Raw genomic sequence first — 21,279 nt, 5'->3', positions numbered from 1 at the left:
TGGGGGCATGTTAGAATCAACTGTTTTAGGAGGGAGTAGTTGACTTAACTTTTATAAAGAATATCTTTAGATTTGAGAATTGCAGACAATTGTCTAAAATTTCACAATCATGCAGATTTTCGGGAAAAATAGCACTTTTGCTTGTGTGATATTGCTAAACTGTATCATACTGTGTAAATAAATTCATATCTTGAATTTTACGGGCATAAACTGCATTCCCATAGGCTACATCACATAGTCAGTCATCATTCTGTATGGATCTGTACAGATCTGGGAGTTGTTTTAATGCTTTATTTTCTTTGCATATTATCACACCAAATGAAATTAAATCAGTCCTAGAAATAACACTAGAGAAATATACAATTCAGTCATGAAACTCTTGAGAGCAAGCTGATTGGTTTACTTAAAGCCGAATGCTTCATCCAGTCATTTGTTCTATCTACGTCACCTATTCATTCCTCACTCTATCGAATCAGTTCATTGCAGCGCGCCATGGCATTTCACTAACCCTCCACCTCCCCCAGCACCACCTGTCTAGATCTGCTAAATGTTTTTCCATTTGCAGCAGTCTAAATTCAAGTCACTGTTTCATTTGCATTTCAGTATCCTTACCAGTATTCCTGTATCCTTATCCCTTCAGCAGAAGCAGTAGCGTAGCAGATCTAGTCCACAAAGACCAAGCCTATGTACATTCCATGCTTACATATAAGCATCTGATACACTGATACTGTATTTCAGTCATTTATTACTGTTTGGTTTTTGTGTGTGTCTGTGTGTCCATATTTGCAAATGTCTGTAGCTGAAGTTCAGAGAAACTCCTCCTTAACAGCAAACATAAGCAGACTCTACCCCTCCTTTTCCTCTTCACTTGCACTCCATTCCTACTTTCTGACGGAGAGTTTTAACCTTCATCTGCTCTGGAGTCTTGCAAGGAGCCACTTCATCTGGGAAATGTCACCATCTCTGATCTGAGAAGAACTGGGGCTGCAACGGTCAGCCAATGCAGAGACGAGGAGAGAGAGATCCAGGAAGGAAACTACAGGTGAGCAGAGAGAAAGAGAAAGATGAGATGCCAGATAACTCAGAAGAGACATAGTCACCATGAGGTCAGACTCCAGACAGCATGCTTCATTAGGCATTAATTTATGTGATTTTTAATTATTAACTGAAATAATGTTTACCCTGCACTGACAAGCTTTCTTGAGAAAGGAAATATGAGTTTCTTAAACTGACATCAACATTTTGAACTGTGACTCATTCACTAAAATTATCCTGCAGCAGAAAATCCCTAAATCCCATATGCTTACATTGTACTTTTCTGATGATAATTCCTTCATCTTTTCTAACTGATCTGACTTAGTTTTTTTATGTAGTGGATGTTCAAAAATCCCCCAAATCCCTCTGACTTTCCTTGATGTTTGTCAGTAAAGTGTGTATAATCCTCAGACTATAAAGGTTTTTCAACTTTTCTTAAAGGCTTCGTCAAGCTAACATTTTCAGTTTGTATCTGAGATATATAAGCACCGGCTTCTGTATATTACTTTTAAATGGTTTTGTTCGAAGTGTATGATGAATAAATACAAATATGGGGAAACTACAGAGCTTTTCTCTTGTATGACTTGAGGGTTTAAATTCCACAGACGTGAGGGAGTAGTTGACTCTTAACTTTTATAAAGAATATATCTTTGGATTTGAGAATTGCAGACATTCTGTGCCTTTCAATCATACAGGTGTTCGGGAAAAATAGCACTTTTGTTTGTGTGATATTGCTAAACTGTATCATACTATGTAAATAAGTCAAAAATCAATAGAGGTATTTTTGTCGCCATCATATCTTGAATTTTAGGGGCATAAACTGCATTCCCATAGGCTACATCACATAATCATCATCATCATCATCATCATCAGTCAACATTGTTATCATCCTGTATCATGTTTGTCAGCAACTGCATTAATATTAGTTGATGTAGCTGTACAGATCTGGGAGTTGTTTTAATGCTTTATTTTCTTTTGAATTATACAGATGTGAAGTCACACACACCTGACACTTAATTAAAATTTATTTTATTTTATTTTATTTTATTTTATTTTATTTTATTTTAAGATTATTTAAGTTTAGTTTTAATCATTGATTCCAAAACACAATGTTGTTCAAAAGTCACTCTGATAGTATTAAAATCCTGATTTAGACCAGGTTTTATGTTGTAAACAATTAAAAGATGTTATAAAGAACTTTTGTTTTACAATGAATAATAATAATAATAATAATAATAATAATAATAATAATAATAATAATAATAATAGCGAGTTGACAAAGCAACATTTTTAATTTACATATTTGTTAATTTTAGTTTAGTTTATATACTCCATTTTATTTTGTCCTTTTTAGGACAAAGAGAGTGTTTTGTTGAAATGCAGTAACACTCATAGATTTTGTATTTCTAATTCTTCCAGTTATATGGAATATATTCGTTTTCTGAAAGTGTCTGTGCTGTTGTTTATGATGGTTCTCTCAGGGACTCCAGGCTTTTTGGGGAGCTTTTCTAAGTATACGGTGCACATCTTTAATTGGGTTATTTTATGCTCAGTGTTTTCTCTTCTGCATTCATGAATTAGTCATCTCACTTTATCTACATAATGATGTTAAATTATGTTAAATGGTTTTAAACTTTTGGCCAATATAGTGTACATGCCAGATTTAGTGTTTTTGGTCCTTTATATTAAAATGACAACTGAATCACTGCACCATGTTTTAAAGAGAGACAGAGGATCCTCAGATTGGAGGTCAGAAAACACAGAGGTTAACTTGGCTGTTTTGGGATAATGATGAAAAGGAAGAAGAATATAGTGGAGGACAGTGCCACGCTTATCTCCCTGTCGGACCATCCTGAACAAGCCTATGGGAGCATGGAGGTACACAACTGCCTGGGTTTTATATAAAAGCAAATCAATCAAATTTTATTTGTATAGCGCTTTTTAAGATACAAATCGTTACAAAGCTACATTACCAAAAATCGTATGTGTCTATAATATTAGTAGTAGCTAACATTGGGGACTCATTTGGCAGAATTATATAGAAAAATCAATTAAAGACAATCAAACACAAGACAAACTATTAATAGCAATTCTTATGATGCCATCAAACAAAATTGGGTAGTTCTGTATGTTGTTTCAGGGTTGGCATCATCTGAGGACCTCTGCAAGTAAGTGCAGGTTGTTTACAAACTCATCAGAGCTTACAATGAGAGGAAGCTAATTAGTGGTTAACAATGCAAGACAAGCATGCCAAATTTCCTCACATCGCTCCACCCGAATATCCCTGATAAAACACATCATAGGCATGTCCTTGTAAAGATTTTCTTGTACGCATGAATTTTACTTCTTGTGCATATTGATAATGGATATGTCTGCATGTTCTTCACAGACGTGTGCAGCAGCTCAGGAAAACAAGAATGTGTTCAGTGATGGGGTCACACGGATCGGTGAGTATGGGGAGACCAGCACATCAATCAAAACAACTTCTGCGTCTATCAAAAAAAAAAAAAAAGATTTGCAGATCTTCATTTAGTCATTTTGAGAAAGGATTGGTCAAAAAGATTTTTTTCTTACAATATTTCCCATGTGTTTCCTTTGATAGATTCATCTGCATGCGAAACTATCAATGTTTGATAAATTGATATTACATAAAAAGTGAGTGCATTTGATAAATATGAAGTCATCACTGTGAATGTGTGGTCAGATTTTGTCTTGGTTTGGGAGGAATCTGTCAACCCCCTGAAGTCGGCAGAATCAGATGAAGTATCGTCCGGTTCCTCGAGTGACACTCACAGGAAGTGGAGGACAGAGTTTCTGTCCAGACTCCAGACCGCTGGCCTTCATCAGGAGATGGTATGTAACTTTGACTACATTTTCATGGATTTAAAATTCTGTTGAGTCCAAATACAATTTGTGCAGCCTTGTAGAAAAAGAAGTACACTTAGCATACTTTTAAAAGTACTGTATGTTAAGTGTACTCATTTTGGAAATAATATATGCATACTTTAAAAGCATATGTGACCCTGGAGCACAAAACCAGTCTGAATTCTCTGGCTGGGGCATATTTTTAGCAATAGCCAAAAATACATTGTTTGGGTCAAAATGATTGATTTTTCTTTTATGCCAAAAATCATTAGGATATTAGGTAAAGATCATGTTCCATGAAGATATTTTGTAAATTTCCTACCATAAATATATAAAAAATAATTTTTTTGATTAGTAATATGCATTGCTAAGAACTTTTTAGCACTCTCAGATTCCAGATTTTTAAAAAGTTGTATCTTTATATGTAATAATTTAATAATTTCTTCTGTTGTTTTATGGATTGGCTAAAGTGTTTTGCTGAATGGCTTGACAAACATTAATGGGAAACTAAAATATACTTTACAGTCATTTCTGTTGAAACTTGTGTGGTAAGTGTTTAACTACATTTGTTATTACACATTTGAAGATGAAAAGATGTAGATGCAATACATGTGCTTTAATATACTAGTCAACAGATGAAAATAAATGTACAAAATAAGGCATGATGTTTTAAAATGTACTTTAAAGTCAAAATTTCAATTTGAATTTTATTACAATGTGCACTTTTTAAAGGTTTACTTAAGTGTGTTAAGTGTTAATATATATATGTATGTGTGTATATTTATATTTGTAAATGTAGTCTATGTTGAATTAACTAAATGTAGGAATTACCGCTTTGAGTTTTCTGAATGTTGTCTTAAAACATTTTCTTTAAGGATGCTTTAAAATATTTAAAGAAGCATCAACACTTGTGCTCTTTTAAAGATCCAAAATCAGATCTTTTTAGTTGCCCCGAACCAGTCTGTCTGAAAGAGCACTTTCTAATGCAGATCGAGGTTTGAGCTGATCTCTGTAGGAATATGGATCTCAAGGGCCATAGTTAAGATCTAATGATCTAATGTAATGTCTTTCTCCTGCTGTGACTGTGTCTCAGAAAGAGGTTGTGCAGGGGAAAACAAAGACTACTTATGTCCTTCTGAGTGCGCCCTGGAAGGTACTGTGTTATTATGCAGAGGAGATCAGTCTTCGAGTGCCATTACAGGTAAATCACACCTGATCTTTTGTATAATAAAGTAAACGATATACTCAGTATCTTACTGTCCTCCTCTATTGGGTGTTTTCAGGTTGTGACAACTCCAATATCAATCTGGTCTGAGAAGGTCCTAGAAAAACTGCACATCCCAAACATAATGTCACAAGGTGTTCCCAACCTTCCGCCGGACTACTACACCTGCCAGTTCCGCAGCAATAAACTAGAGAGGTACTGATCCAAAAATGGGATCTTTCTTTTCAAAATCATCTTGTTTTTTGGGGGGTCTACTGGTCCACGAATTAACATTAGTCGTGTTTTCATCCAAAGTTTACGAATTAAACACATACTGAATGTGATCCTATCATAGTTTACTGTATTTTGATGTGTTCTTACCGAAAAAAACAATGCTGTAAAAATTTGAATAAAAATATGTGGAGGGAAACTATTGAGAGGCCCACTTCAAGAATATGCTCCTCGACACAGTTTAACAAGTTGGCGTTTTGTAAACAAAGGAAGTGAGCTTAAAAAACAGTAAGACATGTTCAAAGAGGATCTGAGTCTGTCATGTAACATGAAGTCCATACACTTTAGTGTTTGCAGAGAGTCAGCACCTCCTTAAAGACAAACACTTCACACACTCCCAACACACACTTATGCAAAGTACTTGCTTCCTGTGTCAAGTGACCCATATATTTACTCACACACACACACACACACACACACACACATATATATATATATATATATATATATATATATTAATAAAAAGTATTATTGGTTAAAATGTAACTAAAATAATTTAGCAATATTTTCAACACAACCAGCAAGTTTTCTCTAATAAAGATTTTTTTTTTTTTAAGTTAGTGTTATTGTTTGGCGAAGAGCTGTTATTGTTCGCCTCATGTAAATATCTTTTTTTTTTGTGTGTGTGTGTGTGTGTGTGTGTGTGTGTGCATTTTAACTGGAATATTTTACTGTGCATTTCGAATCAAGGTTTTGCATGTATACACTGTTATAAAGAATGTTGGTAACACTTTAGAATAAGGTTCCATTAGTTAATGTTAGTTAACTACTTTCGTTAACATGAACTAAGCAAGAACAATCCTTCTACAGCATTTGTAAGTCTTAGTCCATGTTAATTTCAACATTTACTAATGCATTATTGTTTAATAGAATGCATCTTGTTTAATTATGTTTTTAGGTTTCTTGGTCATGAAAACAAGGATACTTTTTTCAAGACCACACAGAGGCACCAGATAGTGAGTTTTGAGCATTTTCCTGGAATTTGAGGTGCACTAAGATTTTTTTTTTTTTTTTTGCTAAGTGAAACGACCAGGCTTTATACTGAGATCTGTTGCTGTGGATACAGCATTGCTTGAAAGTTAGCACTACCAAATCCAATGTAGAAAGATTCAGAAGCATATTGGTAGTATTTCACAGATGTTCTTCAAGGACAACCATGATGCACGACATAGAACATCGTTGTAGGCACTGACATTAAATAAAAACATTCATTGTCTTGCATGTACAAAAAAAATGGTTAGTGGACAAAATAATATTTCTTTCTCTGTTAAGTTCTTCACACTGATCTGTCGGTTTTCTGTAATTTCTTTGTTGTAAAGCTGTATGAGATATTAGCCAGGACTCCGTATGGATCACTGAAGAGAGGGGAGGTTGGCATCGGCAGGCTGGTTAGTGAGCACGTTCTCACTGCTGCTTTTCCTTTACATGAGGTACAGTACAAGTCTTCTACATGATATCTGAATAATACTTTAACAAACACACCAATTATGCATGTTTCTCTCTTTGTTTACATGTGTATGCAGCACTACAAACTGACCTCTCTTTATGCATGTTCTTTCATTATTGATGCAGTTTTTGCACCATTTCACAAAAATGATCTTGTCTATGCAAGCTTTGTTTGATGTTGATTTTGAACAGCTGATGATTTGCGTTCTTTCGTTAGGGTCCATTTGAGATGCCAAAGACTCCAGTAGATCCACAGTTTCTTAACATGAGACAGATCCTGCATCACTACTGGGCTCGCTGGGCTTGCTGGAGGAAGTACCAACCTCTGGATCACATTCGGGAATACTTTGGCGAGAAGATAGCACTTTACTTTGCATGGTTGGGTAAGACAGAACATACATTTAGTTTATACCGAGACATAAAACATGTAAACGTTTTATCTTATATCTATTATATTTTTTATATGTTATTATTTTATTTTATAATGTTTGTTTATCTGTTATGATAGTGTTACATTAGTTAATTATGTTGAACTAAGGATGGAAATACTTCTTAAGCATTTTGTATGCTTATTAAAAAAATTATATATGTCAATATTATTTAATGGGCCTGAGCGAACATGAAACAACAATGAACAGTTGTGTTTTCATTAACTTTTAATAACATTAGGAAAGTCATTTTAGGTGTTGCTCCTCAAGTAGTTCATGTTAGCTGATGTGTTAGTTGATGCAAAGTGTTACCATTAATAGTAATTTGTAGACGATTAAATAATTACTGAGTAGGAAGAATTAATAAAAATTAAAATAGATAAACAAAACATAAAAAAAAATATTAAAGTAAAAATGTAGCAAAAAGCTTGTTAACTAAAACACAGTTTTCATCATAACAGACTATGACTAACTTTCTGTCCTTATTTCTCTTGTCCGTAGGTTTCTACACAGGCTGGTTATTACCAGCAGCAGTAGTGGGCTTTATAATATTTCTATTTGGTATCTGGCTGATGGTAACTGATGTGGCAGCGTGAGTATTATCACAGAATTGTTAATAACATTAATAATATTGCTGTTCTAGCACTGATCCTGACCCTTGACCCCACAGAAAAGAGCTGTGCACCAGTGAAAACACCTTTGTCATGTGTCCGCTATGCAACATCTGCAGCTACTGGAACCTCTCCAGCATCTGCTATACCTATAAGGTGACATTCCTACAAGTTTTTAAATGATGTATAGCATTTTATATAACCTTAAAATAACTTTCTCTGTGAACTATCACAATTTGTTCTTAATATACTTGTTCATAAATGTTCAATAGGCAGGCTTGCTATTTGACAATGGAGGAACTGTGTTCTTCAGTATATTCATGTCTCTGTGGGCCGTCACTTTCCTGGAGCACTGGAAACGCACAAGCTCTATACTCTCCCACCGATGGGACTGCTCCGAATTTGAGGAAATAGAGGTGATTAAATTAGTTACAAAGTGTCTTAACCTTCAATATTTACTACTCCTCAAACATGCTTTACCTCTCTTGCTTTCCATAATATTTCCATTCTGATGTTAGGAGAGGCCAAGACCAGAATTCACAGCACTGGCACCCATGACGGTTCGTAATCCTGTGACTGGGGCTGAAGAGCCCTATTTCCCAGAGACTCAACGACTGAGTCGTACTCTAACTGGTAACATGGTCATCATTCTAATGGTTAGTCAATGGATTTCCATCTCTCAACTGTTGAGAAATTATCTCCAAAACTTCAAAATTATTATCATCATGATTCAATTTTATTCCTTGTGCTTGCAGATTGCCATTGTTTTGATATTCCTAATAGCCATTATCCTGTATCGAACCATTCTAAGCATCATTATCTACAGATCACAAAGTGCCTTCTTCATATTTTCAGTAAGTTTCTTTCTATTTCTTTTTGATACCTGACCAAATTATCTAGATAGCGAATAAAGTTTATGAAGTGACTGTTGCTCAGGCATCTTTTAGATTTGATCATTTGCATATACATTTGCATGGGCATTTAAATTATCTAACACTTCTATTTGAAGTTACATGATAACCCTTGCGAAAAAGAAGTACACTTTTAATAAGACTACTCACTATAAAAACAATTTACTTAATAAATGAAAAACTGGACTTTAAAGTGCTTTTTTACTTGTGTAAGTATGACTTACTGTAAGTACATCTTTATATATTAATTCACAATTACATTTTATTAAAATAGGGTTAAAGTATACTGAACTATGAATTAAAATTTACTTTAACATCATTGCTATTGAAGCATCATTACTGTATGTGCAGAATCCAAAATGCCTTCTTCATATTTTCTATAAGTTTCTTTCTATTTCTTTTGATACCTGACCAAATTATCTAGATAGCGAATAAAGTTTATGAAGTGACTGTTGCTCAGGCATCTTTTAGATTTGACAATTTGGATATACATTTGCATGGACATTTACATTAGCTTACACTTCAGTTTGAAGTTACATGATAACCCTTGTGAAAAAGAGGTACACTTTTAATAAGACTACTCATTAGTGATGAAAAAGTGCTTTTTTACTTGTGTTAGTAGGACTTACTGTAAGTACATCTGAATTCACAATTACCTTTTATTAAAATAGGGTTAAAGTATACTGAATAAACTAAAATTTACTTTAACATCATTGCTATTGTTTCGGGTCTTTCAACATCATACACCTACACCCAGGCTTCTTAGCCAATGGTGAACAGTCTCCTACTTTTGTCTAGAAGCTTGTGTGGTCCACGGATTGCCACTTTTGATCCACAGCCATTCAGATGCCTTCTCAGCGGGCTCCATGAGGTTCCTGAAGGCTTTTTTCTTGTGTGGTCCCCTGATTGCAGAGTGACTGGCTGGCAAACCTTTGGCAGCCAGCTTCAATAGGCAGGCAGCGGGAATTCAATCTTCTGCTATGGCATTCACCTGCCAACTTCTCATACTTGGCCCTCTTTCTTTCAAAAACCTCTTCAGTACAGTCTTCTGAGTCAGTTCCAGTAAAATCACCTGCCTTGATGCTTCTGAAAAGAGGGACATGTCAGGCCTAAGTGTGGGGATTTAGCTGCCAGTCTCGAGTTGTTGCCAGAAGTCCCCTTGCTGAGAACCTGCTCTATTGTGGTTTCTCTCCAGGCTTGACAAAATGCAGTTGTGTGCTCTGCTGGCTGCTGGTGCTTGCTAAGAGAGATACCTGTGCTGAGGGTTCCTGTGATTACCCTTAACACCTAGTAGTAGCACCACCAATAACATCTCTCTCCCAGGCTTTAGGGCAGCAGCTTAATATGTGTTTCAGGGATCTTCCTTTTTGGCATAGGAATCATGCAGTAGGTGTCTTTCAGGCCCCAGGAGACGAGGTAAGTTGGGCTGGGAGGACATCATAGAGAATATGTCTTTCTCACCCCTGCTTGGAATTCTTCTTGGACCAGTTGATGCCTGTCCTTTTCCCGGGCCTTGTCATATCAAGGTTTATGGTTAAAGCAAAGCCCTGCATGACCATGTTGTCACTGTCCTCACCAGAACACTGTTGTAACGATCGGGACACAGGAGACGAGAGATCCAAGAGCAGTGTGTGTTTATTTGGTAATCCAAAATTCAGAATCAAAACAAGCAGGGGTCATAACCAAAAATCAGTCCAGAAACGAACAAACAAACAAACAGAACCAAGAAACTTGTAACACAAGGAACGCAAGGAATCCAGGTGATGGAAAATAAGGACTCCACGACACAGAGAGAAAACAGACAGGTTTAAATAGACAGGATAATGACGATCAAAGTGAAGACAACTGAGTGCAATTAACAGGTGTGCAATTACTGTGATGAAGGAACAAGGCTTTGTGGGAAATGGGGAAGTGAGACCACTAGTGGACACCCGGGGAAACACAGACCAGACACCGTGACATTACCCCCTCGTCTATGGAGCAGCTACCAGATGCTCCATCCAAACACAAAAACAAACCAAGGAACACAGAGACCAGGAGCGAGGTGGACTGGCGGAGGACCAGCGGGGAGGGATGGAGGGCCAAGCAACAGAGGGAAACAGAGACAGGAACTGCAAAAAACAAAAACAAGGAGACCAGGAGGCAGGTGGACCAGCGGAGGACCAGGGGGAGGGACGGAGGGTCAGGTAATAGAGGGATACAGAGACAGGAAGTGCAAAAAACAAAAACAAGGAGACCAGGAGGGAGATGGACCGGCGGAGGATCAGGGGAAGGGACAGAGGGCCAGGTCCACAGAGGGAAACAGAGACAGGAAGTGCCAAAAACAAAAACGAAACAACAACAAGGAAACCAGGAGAGAGGAGGACAGGCGGAGGACAAGGGGAAGGGAATGAGGGCCAGGTCCACAGAAGGAAACAGAGAGAAAAAAAAATACAAGAAACAAAACACAAGACCCGGAGGGAACAGAAAGTTCGGGGCCCAGGGCCGAGCCTACAGGGCAAGTATCCCGGGTGGATCAGGTGGAACTAGAGCTGTGCAGTGATGACAGAAGCTCATCAGTGTGGTGCAGAAGACCACCACATCCGTGCCGTCAAGACAGAAGCCCACCAGGGCGGCTCAGAAGACCACCAAATCCATGCGGTCGATACATAAGCCCACCAGGGCTGTGCAGAAGACCACCACAGCCGTGTGGTCAGGACAGGAGCCCACCATGGTGGTGCAGAAGACCACCACAGTGGGATCGATGACACAGCCAGTCTGGTTAGGTAAGTCTGAAATAGAGAACATGAACAGTGGCCACCACAGGATAAGTCGAGCGCTCAGAGAGTTCAGCTGAGACGTGACGAGGCTCTGGAAGTTCTGCAGAGACGTGGAGAGGCTTTGGTAGTTCAGCAGAGATGTGGAGAGGCTCTGGTAGTTCAGCAGAGACGTGGAGAGACTCTGGTAGATCTGTGGTGTTTTGACTGGATTCAGGAAGATCAATGGTGACTTGACTCTGCTCATGAAGACCAACAGTGACTTGACTTTGCTCATGAAGATCATTGCTGACCTGACTTTGTTCATGAAGATCATTGGTGACCTGACTTTGTTTATGAAGATTATTGGTGACTTGTCTTTGCTCATGAAGATCATTGGTGACTTGACTTTGCTCATGAAAATCATTGGTGACTTGCATTTGCTCATGAAGATCAATGGTGACTTGCCTTTGCTCATGAAGATAGTCGGTGACTTGTCTTTGCTCATGCGACCACCTTGTGCTGTGGCGCTGGGCTGGCGGCCATATTGTGCAGTGGTGCTGGGCTGGCGGTCCTCCTGTTTGTAGACCCCGGTCTAGGGTCGGCCATCCCACCAGGAGAGACAGGTGTGGCTGGGGTATCCCACTGAGACCGATGTTGCAGGTACAGTATGAACCCCCAAAAATCAAAGGCCTTCAGCTCATTCATTTCCCTCTCCAGCACGGGGTTGTCTAAACAGACGTTAAAAAAGTCTTTCAAGGCCACATCATTATATCCCAGCCCCACCGCCAAGGTCCAGAACTCTTGTGCCACACCACCCACCTCATTCCCCCTTTGACGGAGGGTGGTTAATTTAATTAATCTTCTCCTCCGCTCCTCCATGCTGGCTGGGGAATGGAGACAAAATCCCACAACGATGGATCTGATCAGATGGAGTCCTTCTGTAGTGAGCGGGACACAGGAGATGAGAGATCCTAGAGCAGTGTGTGTTTATTGGGTAATCCAAAATTCAGAATCAAAACAAGCATGGGGTCATAACCAAAAATCAGTCCAGAAAAAAACAAACAAACACGAACAAGGAACTCGAAAACACAAGGAACGCAAGGAATCCAGGTGATGGAAAATAAGGACTCCATGACACAGAGAAGGGACAAGGCTTTGTGGGAAATGTAGTGCCTGCGGTGAGGTGCCTATGGGTAAGTGAGAACACTAGTGGACACCCAGGGAAACACAAACCAGACACCGTGACAACTGTGCAACAACAGTGCTTCAGCCTGGTCCACTGCCTCCTAGGCCCATCAGTTCCTACCTGTCCTCACGTCTATACCAGCTGAAGAAGCTTTGGTGTCAATGTACAGCATCATCTCTCCTGCTCAAGAAACCATGAACTCCTCCACCAGGCTACTGAGGGGCAGTTGTATCATGTTCTTACACCTGTACAAGGCTAGGCTGCTGATGCTGCCAGGGAGACCAATGTCTTTTTGGCAGCCTCTCCCCGCTATCTTATCCTATTCACCACCATGTGGTAATCAGTTGACAGGTCCACTCTTCTCCTTTCTGTGTCCAGAACATACGCCCACAGGTTCAATGATCAAACACCTTTGGCCTAAAGTGGTCTGGTTCCTACTGCATTTATGAACAAACATGGTGTTTGTTATGGCCAATCCATGCTAAGCACAGCAATCCAATAACAAATCTCCAAATGGGTTCAAGTTCAGCAGGTTGTTTCTTCCAGTCACCCCCTGCCAGGTTTTTCCTTCATCCCCAACTTGCATTAAAGTCATCCAGCAAAACTATGAATTCCCATGGTGGTATGCCTTCCAGGACCCCACTCAGGACCTCCAAGAAGAATGTATACTCTGAGTTGTGGTCCAATGACAAAAAATAGTAGTTTTGGGACCCTTTCATCTACCAGGCTAAACTCAAACAAAGTGAAGCCATGTTGGGGACTTTGAGTATTCCCACCCTAAGTGACTCCAAAGAAGGAGAGAGTGCAACTTCTATCCTGGAGTTTAGTTCCGGAGCCAGAGCCAGAGCCAGAGCCAGAGCTGTGCATAGAAGTGAGGCCAACTATAGCTAGCTGGTATCTCTCAACCTCCAGCTTCTTCTCCACCAGAGAGTGCACATTCCATATTACTCAACCAAGGTCATTATGGCCTGGTTTCAGGAGAGGGCCCTGGTATCCCTATTCTAGTCTTTTGGCCAGGGTCTCACTTTTATGACTCATTTTTGTCATGGGGATTATGGGAAGTGAGTATCACTCTTTGTTTGGCCTCTCACCTTGTACAAGTTTGCCCAGGGGATACCTTACCAGGAGTCATGAAGGCACTCAGATCCCTCCCTATTAAAATTATGTTTTCTGTAAGTACAGTTTTTAAAATATATTTAAGTTTTAAAGTACTGTACAATTCATTAATTTAGTATTTGTCAAGTTTTTTAGGTTTTTCCATTCAGCTCCACCCAAACTTGAAACTTGTTTTTTTTTTTTTTTTTTTTTTGAAGGATGCAAGAGGACAACTCATCTTTACTGTTTTTATTTTTTTCTGCTGGCAAAGGCTTATCAAACCAATAGTATAAGCAGCACATATGTTATTTCAGTAGTAGAAGGTGGATAACCTTTAATAATAGACACAAACACATAATATGCATTCATATAAATAAAGATATTTAATATTTCACATTCTATTGAATTCCACATGAACATGGCGCGAGTCCACGAGGGCGCATTGAGAGGTATTTTTGGGACAGACTCGATCGCCACGCCGGAAATAACAGTCTGGTTGTTTTTTGACAGGAGCTGCAGGTTCGGGGAATATGCTGTCTATTGTTGTTGTTGTTTTTACCATTGTGTTTGCGAGATGGCTTGTTATGCAGAGAAATCATATTTTTGCTTTTGCTTATGCCACCTGGGCATTAGACAATATATACGTGCTTATTTAAATAATGTGTACAGTTGTAATAATACATACTGTTCCATTTGAACTAAGATGAAAATTTTAACACATAATAAACATGTGCATGAGTTTCAGATTAATTTACAGGTTTAAATATAAATACTAGGTTTACATATGACTCATTAAAGCCCTGACATTCGGTTTTGTTTATTTAATTAATCATAATGCGATCGTATTATACAACGCGCTATTATTATGTTTGAGATATCAACCACTGGTCGATGATCATAATGTTTGTATAAAGTGTAGGTAACAACTAGTAAAATGTACACCTAGGTCATAAAAACCATAATGATACCTACACTTAAATATTTTCTTCTCAGCCATGTCATCAATTACTCTTGAGCGAAATCTTCCTCCTATCCGTTGTCTGATTGGCATTTCGCAAGGATTCCTGGGTAGTTAAAGTATGCGGAGCCTGCATCTATGCGGACTTTGCGGAAGACCACTTCAAGGGTACAAACGGGGCACTGCTGAGCACACTTCAGAGTGTTAAAATGCTGAATGGGACGGCCTACGGCTCGTAGACTCGGTGAGCACGTGCAATTTAAGTCCACGAGACCAAAAGTCTACATGAAGTGCGCCATTTGGGACAGGGCCCATGTGCTTTTAGAGGTGCACCATTTTATTGTTCCCCCTGGAAACAGACCCTTATAGCTTCCATCTCAGCAACCACACTGCACTGCCCTCTGCAGTAATTTATTGATCTTCTTTTTCACAAGCAATGTTCCACAGTGCAAAAGTTCCTAACCTAGATGTAACAGGCTAACCTGTCTAGGAGCAGCATAAAATTTGCTCAAAATTTCAAAAAAGTCTTGGAATATAGTAAATTTGGTAGGTTTTGCATTCAAGATTAGCCATATTTGCCAACTAGCTTGGACAAGCTAGAATTTACCTACAGTACTATAATTGAAACATTTTTGCTAAAATGTTAAACATGTAAACAATAATTATTTTTTAGATCAGATATTCCAGCACAATTTTTACATAATAATTTACTTACTAAGAGAGCTTTTCCACCCCATAGGCTGGAAGGATAGCTAGCCTTACTGGTTCTATGCTAAATTTGCTGGTTATTCTGTTGTTGTCACGGCTCTACACTTACCTGGCCCAAATTCTGACACGATGGGGTAAGCTTTTTTATATTTGCACATACTATTTTGGTGTTTCTTTATGCAACAGCAAAGTATTGTCTACTTCCGTCTATTAGAAATGCATCGCACCCAGACCAAATATGAGGACGCGTTCATCCTCAAGGTCTTCATCTTCCAGTTTGTCAACTTCTACTCATCACCTGTTTACATTGCTTTTTTCAAGGGCAGGTGGGTAGCCATGCTGTACACTTGAATCAATATGAATGAAGATTCAATATTCATCTAATATTTGATCTGTTCTACAGGTTTGTTGGATACCCAGGAAACTATAACACACTCCTAGGAATCCGAAATGAGGATGTAAGTGTTTACATTGTTGGAATAAAACACAATTTACACTGTCAGCCATATCTAAATATGCAATTTTGCAATATTTTCCCCACGACAATAAAATGTGACAAAATGTCCAGATTGTGGAATATAAATAACTCTTAATTTAAATAACTTAACTTGGTTCTGTCTTGTGTTATGTAGTGTGGTGCCTCTGGATGTCTCATTGAACTAGCTCAAGAGCTGTTAGTCATCATGGTAGGCAAACAAGTCATCAGCAACATCCAGGAATTTGTCTTGCCGTAGGTCTTTATGTACAATGTATTTTCTTAAAAAGCTTGTTTACTCATTGTTATATATGAAGAATTAGGGCCAATATTCACCCCTGTCTTTCAAACAGTAAATTAAAGACATGGTGGCACAGGAGGAAGCTGAAGCCAGCTCCCAGTAAGGAAGTGATTGATGAACCAGACAGTGAGCCAGAGCTCAGCCCATGGGAAGCAAACTATCAGCTGCTGGTGTGTGAGGGGCTGTTCGATGAGTATCTGGAAATGGGTGAGTACTTATGTCTCTTGAATAGTAAATCATTTCTAATGTCCCAGTTTCATGTTTAAAATCCCAAGTTCTATTATGTTTTATTCTTATTGTTGCCTCTAATTTTGATTACATTTATAGTATGCTTGTTTTCTCATCTGAAACACAATATATATTACCATCATATCAAAAACTACACATTTGGTGGCTTTCAAATCAAATGCTATTGCTGTTCAACTCGGATCAAAGGCTGATTTTGATCTCTTTATCTTGTCAGTTTTGCAGTTTGGCTTCATCACCATCTTTGTAGCAGCCTGTCCCTTGGCTCCATTGTTTGCCTTGATAAATAACTGGGTGGAGGTGCGTCTCGATGCCCAGAAGTTTGTGTGTGAGTACCGCAGGCCTGTTGTGGAAAGAGCACAAGACATTGGCATCTGGCTGACAATCCTAAAGTTCATCTCCTACCTGGCTGTCATCAGCAATGTAAGTGTCTTTGTCATTTATAGTGAAAATTTGGGACCAAGCACAAATAGAGACTAGAACTGTGAAAAGTTATAATGTCTCTCCACCCCTCTAGTGCCACCAGCTGTATATTCATTACTTACATAGATTTACGTTTAGCTAAAAATGTTTAAACCACTGTTCAAGAAAACAAAGAGTCGGTGGGATTAGTACTACTGCTTATCAGAGGCTACAGTTACTTGTTTCCCCGAACACAAAAGAAGTTAAATTTACCCTGATCTTTCATCACCCCACCCCAACCGCCTCTTAATGGATGTTTTTTTTCCTTCTGGAGCATTATTGAGAGTTTGAATCTTCTGTGATAGTTGCATATGAGTCCCTCAGATTTCCTCAGTGTGAAAAGATGGATCTCAAAATCAGACAGTCATTGTTGGAAAGAGTTCAAATACACAAAAATGTCTCAAAACCAAATAATTTGTGGGATTTTTCTGAAGAACAGCAGGCAGTTTAACTGTGGATCATTCAGGGAACAACACAGTATTAAGAATCAAGGGGATTCTGAACCAGGTCATTTTTTTATAAATTCAACTATTATTTTCTCTTGTGGACTATATGTAAGCATATTTTTATGTGAAATATCTTATTCAGGTCAGTACTAAATAAACAATAGCATCCTTTTTGTATGATCCCTCTTATTTTGGTAAAATAATTAACATTCTGCAGATTTTGAAAGAGGGATTTAAACTCAATATTAAACACTTTGACTTGAAAATGTGTTCCACTACAGATTAAAGATTAAATGCTGTAAAATGTAATCTGTAATATATTTCCGTAATGACTCAAGGTGAGTTATGTTATCTAAATAGTTTAAAATACTTTTATATATGCTACTCCAAAATGGGTGGATTTTTTATTAACAAGTATAACAGGGTTTTAGTGGGTCTTAAAAAAAGTTTTAAAAGACTTAAACAAAAGTCTTAATTGCCCCTTCTACAGATTAAGGCCTTATAAATTTCTTAAATCAGAGCAGTCTCAATTGCAGAAAGTCTCAAATTCATAAAGTCATGACATTAAATGCACTGCAAAAAATAAATAAATAAATAATAATAATAATAATAATACATTAATTAATTAAATTAATAATAATACATTGTTTATTTGTGTGTTGTTTTCCAAAATTTCTAAACATCATAAAATCAAGATGAATTGTTTACTCTAGATGCTAATTATTTTTTTCCCCTGAGAAATCCAACAAAATCTTATACTTAAAATAAAAACAAATATCTTTAACTGGGGTATGAAAACTTATTTTCCCTTTGAAATTTTAACAAACATTTTTAGCAGTTTCTCAGAAATCAAGTCTTTTTAAGTAAATGTGTCTTGATTTGAAGAATCACTTTAAAAGTTAATTATATATTGTATTGATTGGGAGCTGATATTCAATGCATAAGCTTTTTTTTTCTTTCTTTCTTTCTTTCTTTTTTTAAATTAATGATTGAATTAACTGAAAAGCACTGGAGATCTGTCGGAAGTTCCTATGTGTTCCATTAAATTTATTTTAAAAATTTTGATTTTAAAAAGGTCTTTAAAATTTTTTAATTTTCATAAAACCTGCAGACTGCGTTGCATCTCAAGGAATTGTTTCAAGGTATCTTTTTATCAAATGTCTTAATGTTTCTTTTGACTGGACACTCATTTTAAAAACCTTTTAATAATGGCTCATACTGGGATCAGTGCAAGATCACTTAAGTGCATCGCTGAGATAGAATGTTGCCCTTCAGTAATCTAATATTGTATGATATATTATATTAAATGAAACAAATGATAGTAAAACTCAAAGTAATCCATTCAATAATTGAAACTGAACAAATGAACAACTGAACAGGGTTGAGGCAGGGCATTTTTGGCACATTTCTGGGCTCAGTCTTACAGTGTGTGTGCTATTGTTCTGCCATCACTGTTAGTCTGATCAACACTGAATCGTTAGCTCGTTTACAGCGTTTGATGTCCACAAATTTCAGTCCAACATCAAGTTAATTAGACAGGCCGCATGTCTTGATTGACGCTTTGTTCTTTTGCCAGGCTTTCCTGATTGCCTTCACTTCAGATTTCCTGCCGCGGCTCTTTTATCGCTACACTACAGGCAGCATGATAGGATACATCAACTTCACCCTCGCAGTGGCTCCGGCAAACCTCACCCAGAGCCCCGTCACATGCAGGTGAAGATCAAACTGTTTCTATAATGCACTACTGCTCCAGAAAGATCTGGTGTTAGTTGACTCTTCTGCTTACCAAAACTGCATTTATGTAATAAAAATAGAGTCACAGTTTTCAAGTTGCATATTATCAATGTTGAAAACAATTGTGCTGATTTTCATTATTTTCAGAATTATTGGATGGAAAGTTTGAAAGAACAGCATTTATTTGAAATAGAATAGAGATTGAAATAGAGATTTGTTACGTTTAAAATAGAGTGTTTTTTTCAGTCACCTTTGATCAATTTAATGCCAAACAAAAGTATTAATTTCTTTACAAAAAAAAAAAAAAAAACCTCTTAGTGAGCCAAAACCTCTGAATCATAATGTACATTTTTTGAAGTGTTTTATAAAATGGATTGTGCATACAAAGATGTGCCACTCTATGAAACACCTAGATATCACTCCATTAAATAGCAGAAATTCTGAGATATGTATAAGGTCAGTAAAGATAAAGAGGCTGATAAAGAGATTGAATGTTTGTTTTTTTATTTTTTTTTTAGATATCGAGGCCTCAGAGATGAGAAAGGACAGCCCACACAGGATTACTATCATTTGCTGGCCATTCGACTGAGTTTCGTCATTATATTTGAGGTGCACAGTCTAGTATTATTTTGGACAAACATCCTTTGTTTTGTCAGTTTTGCACATACATTCGTTCTGAAAATGGGTCCATGATGTAATTTTCTACTGAAACAAATTAGTACAGTGTTTAAAATGTATTTAATTTAATTTAATTATGAAATTACTACTAAAAAGTAATATACATTTTATATACTGTATATGTTTTTTCATTTTTTTATATAAAGTGGCTTACCATTTGATTTGAACACAATTTTAAACATTTATGATGTTGTTGTTGTTGTTATTTTCACCCCCTCAGCATGTAGTTTTACTGATTGGGCGTATTATTGACTGGATGGTGCCAGATATTCCCGAGGAAGTGGAAATTAAGATCAAACGAGAACATTATATGGCCAAAGAGGCACTGGCTGAGAATCAGGTGACTTTAGACTATAATAGATGGATGCTATTGTTATGAAATATATATATATATATATTAGAATTAATAATAATAATAACCAATTCTAATCTAATAATTTAAGCATTAAGCATTTAGCCTTTTTAAAGCAAGTGTTTTTCTCTGTTCATCTCAGTCTTTGAGTAGAACTGTCCTGGAGGAGATGGAGAAGCAGGTCTCTGAGCTGCGACACAGAGGAAGAACATCGAGTCCTATCAATACCTCGTCTCCTGAACCCGAAGCCTGACACTCGGATATCTGACCATATTTATATACTGAGCTGGCCATTCCCTATATGTATAGATGCTTTTCTTTTTAAACTGAACTCTAAAGGCATTATGAAATAATGGTTCCCTGCATCTTTATATGAACGCTGTCTTAAATTACACAAGAATCAACCACTGTGTCTCACTTTATTAAATATGTTAAAAAACAGTATGCTGAACATACTTGGGTTTTAGAAATGTCCCTAAATATTCTTGTTCATAGAGTAAGTGAACTGAGACATTTCAGACTGATGAATGTAACAGTAGTTCCCTCTGTTGGTCAAAGGATCATACATGATTAAAGCAGGCTGAATTATGTCATTTGCTTGTTGTTGTTTTTAAAATGTATAACTATTGATGATACACACTTTGGAAGAAAACGAAAGGTCAAACAGTTTATCTTAAATTATACTTCAGTATAACTCATAGGACTGTAGCCCATTGCAAATACTGATCTGTGTATTCTTTAAAGATCATGACTATTAAGCAAGTTAAATATAAGAAATAAGAGTAATAAACAAAGTTTGTGTTGTATTTTAGGCTCAGATGACAACAGAAAGACCTTTCCTGCTTACTGTTTATTTAATATTGAAGAGTTTCCCGCTTTCAGTGTGTGAATGATCAACTTTAACAAGACTAAAGCTCATTGTCTTTCATCTCAAATATAGTAAAATAGACACTGTCACACAATTTGTATTGGTTTTACTGGTTATGTTGGGACTTGTATTGGTTTTAATGGAAAATGTAATGAACCTTGTTGTCTTCTATAGGTGGCTTGTTAAAACCAATAAATCCTAATGGAATATGTCCCAAAAACACACTACAGATGTTTTTTTT

The 21,279-nt window shown here is 37.2% G+C and overlaps 1 protein-coding gene across 1 annotated transcript; it reads left to right on the top strand.

The window, feature by feature from the left end:
* Positions 1-853: 853 nt before the first annotated feature.
* On the top strand, positions 854-21,258 carry LOC127972189 (anoctamin-7-like). The gene is made up of 24 exons (XM_052575533.1): positions 854-1,042; positions 2,759-2,913; positions 3,425-3,482; positions 3,740-3,888; positions 4,994-5,101; positions 5,184-5,320; positions 6,294-6,351; positions 6,715-6,825; positions 7,059-7,224; positions 7,771-7,861; positions 7,940-8,036; positions 8,153-8,296; positions 8,399-8,536; positions 8,636-8,734; positions 15,508-15,610; positions 15,691-15,802; positions 15,880-15,934; positions 16,109-16,206; positions 16,305-16,459; positions 16,716-16,921; positions 18,983-19,119; positions 19,659-19,749; positions 20,039-20,158; positions 20,313-21,258. Exons 2-24 carry the CDS (start codon positions 2,824-2,826, stop codon positions 20,421-20,423), a joined length of 2,634 nt encoding a protein of 877 aa, XP_052431493.1. The 5' UTR covers positions 854-1,042; positions 2,759-2,823; the 3' UTR covers positions 20,424-21,258.
* Positions 21,259-21,279: the final 21 nt, after the last annotated feature.

This window comes from Carassius gibelio, chromosome B15 (genome assembly GCF_023724105.1).
Source record: "Carassius gibelio isolate Cgi1373 ecotype wild population from Czech Republic chromosome B15, carGib1.2-hapl.c, whole genome shotgun sequence".
Taxonomy (NCBI): Eukaryota; Metazoa; Chordata; class Actinopteri; order Cypriniformes; family Cyprinidae; genus Carassius; species Carassius gibelio.
This window is presented reverse-complemented; position numbering and strand designations above follow the sequence as displayed.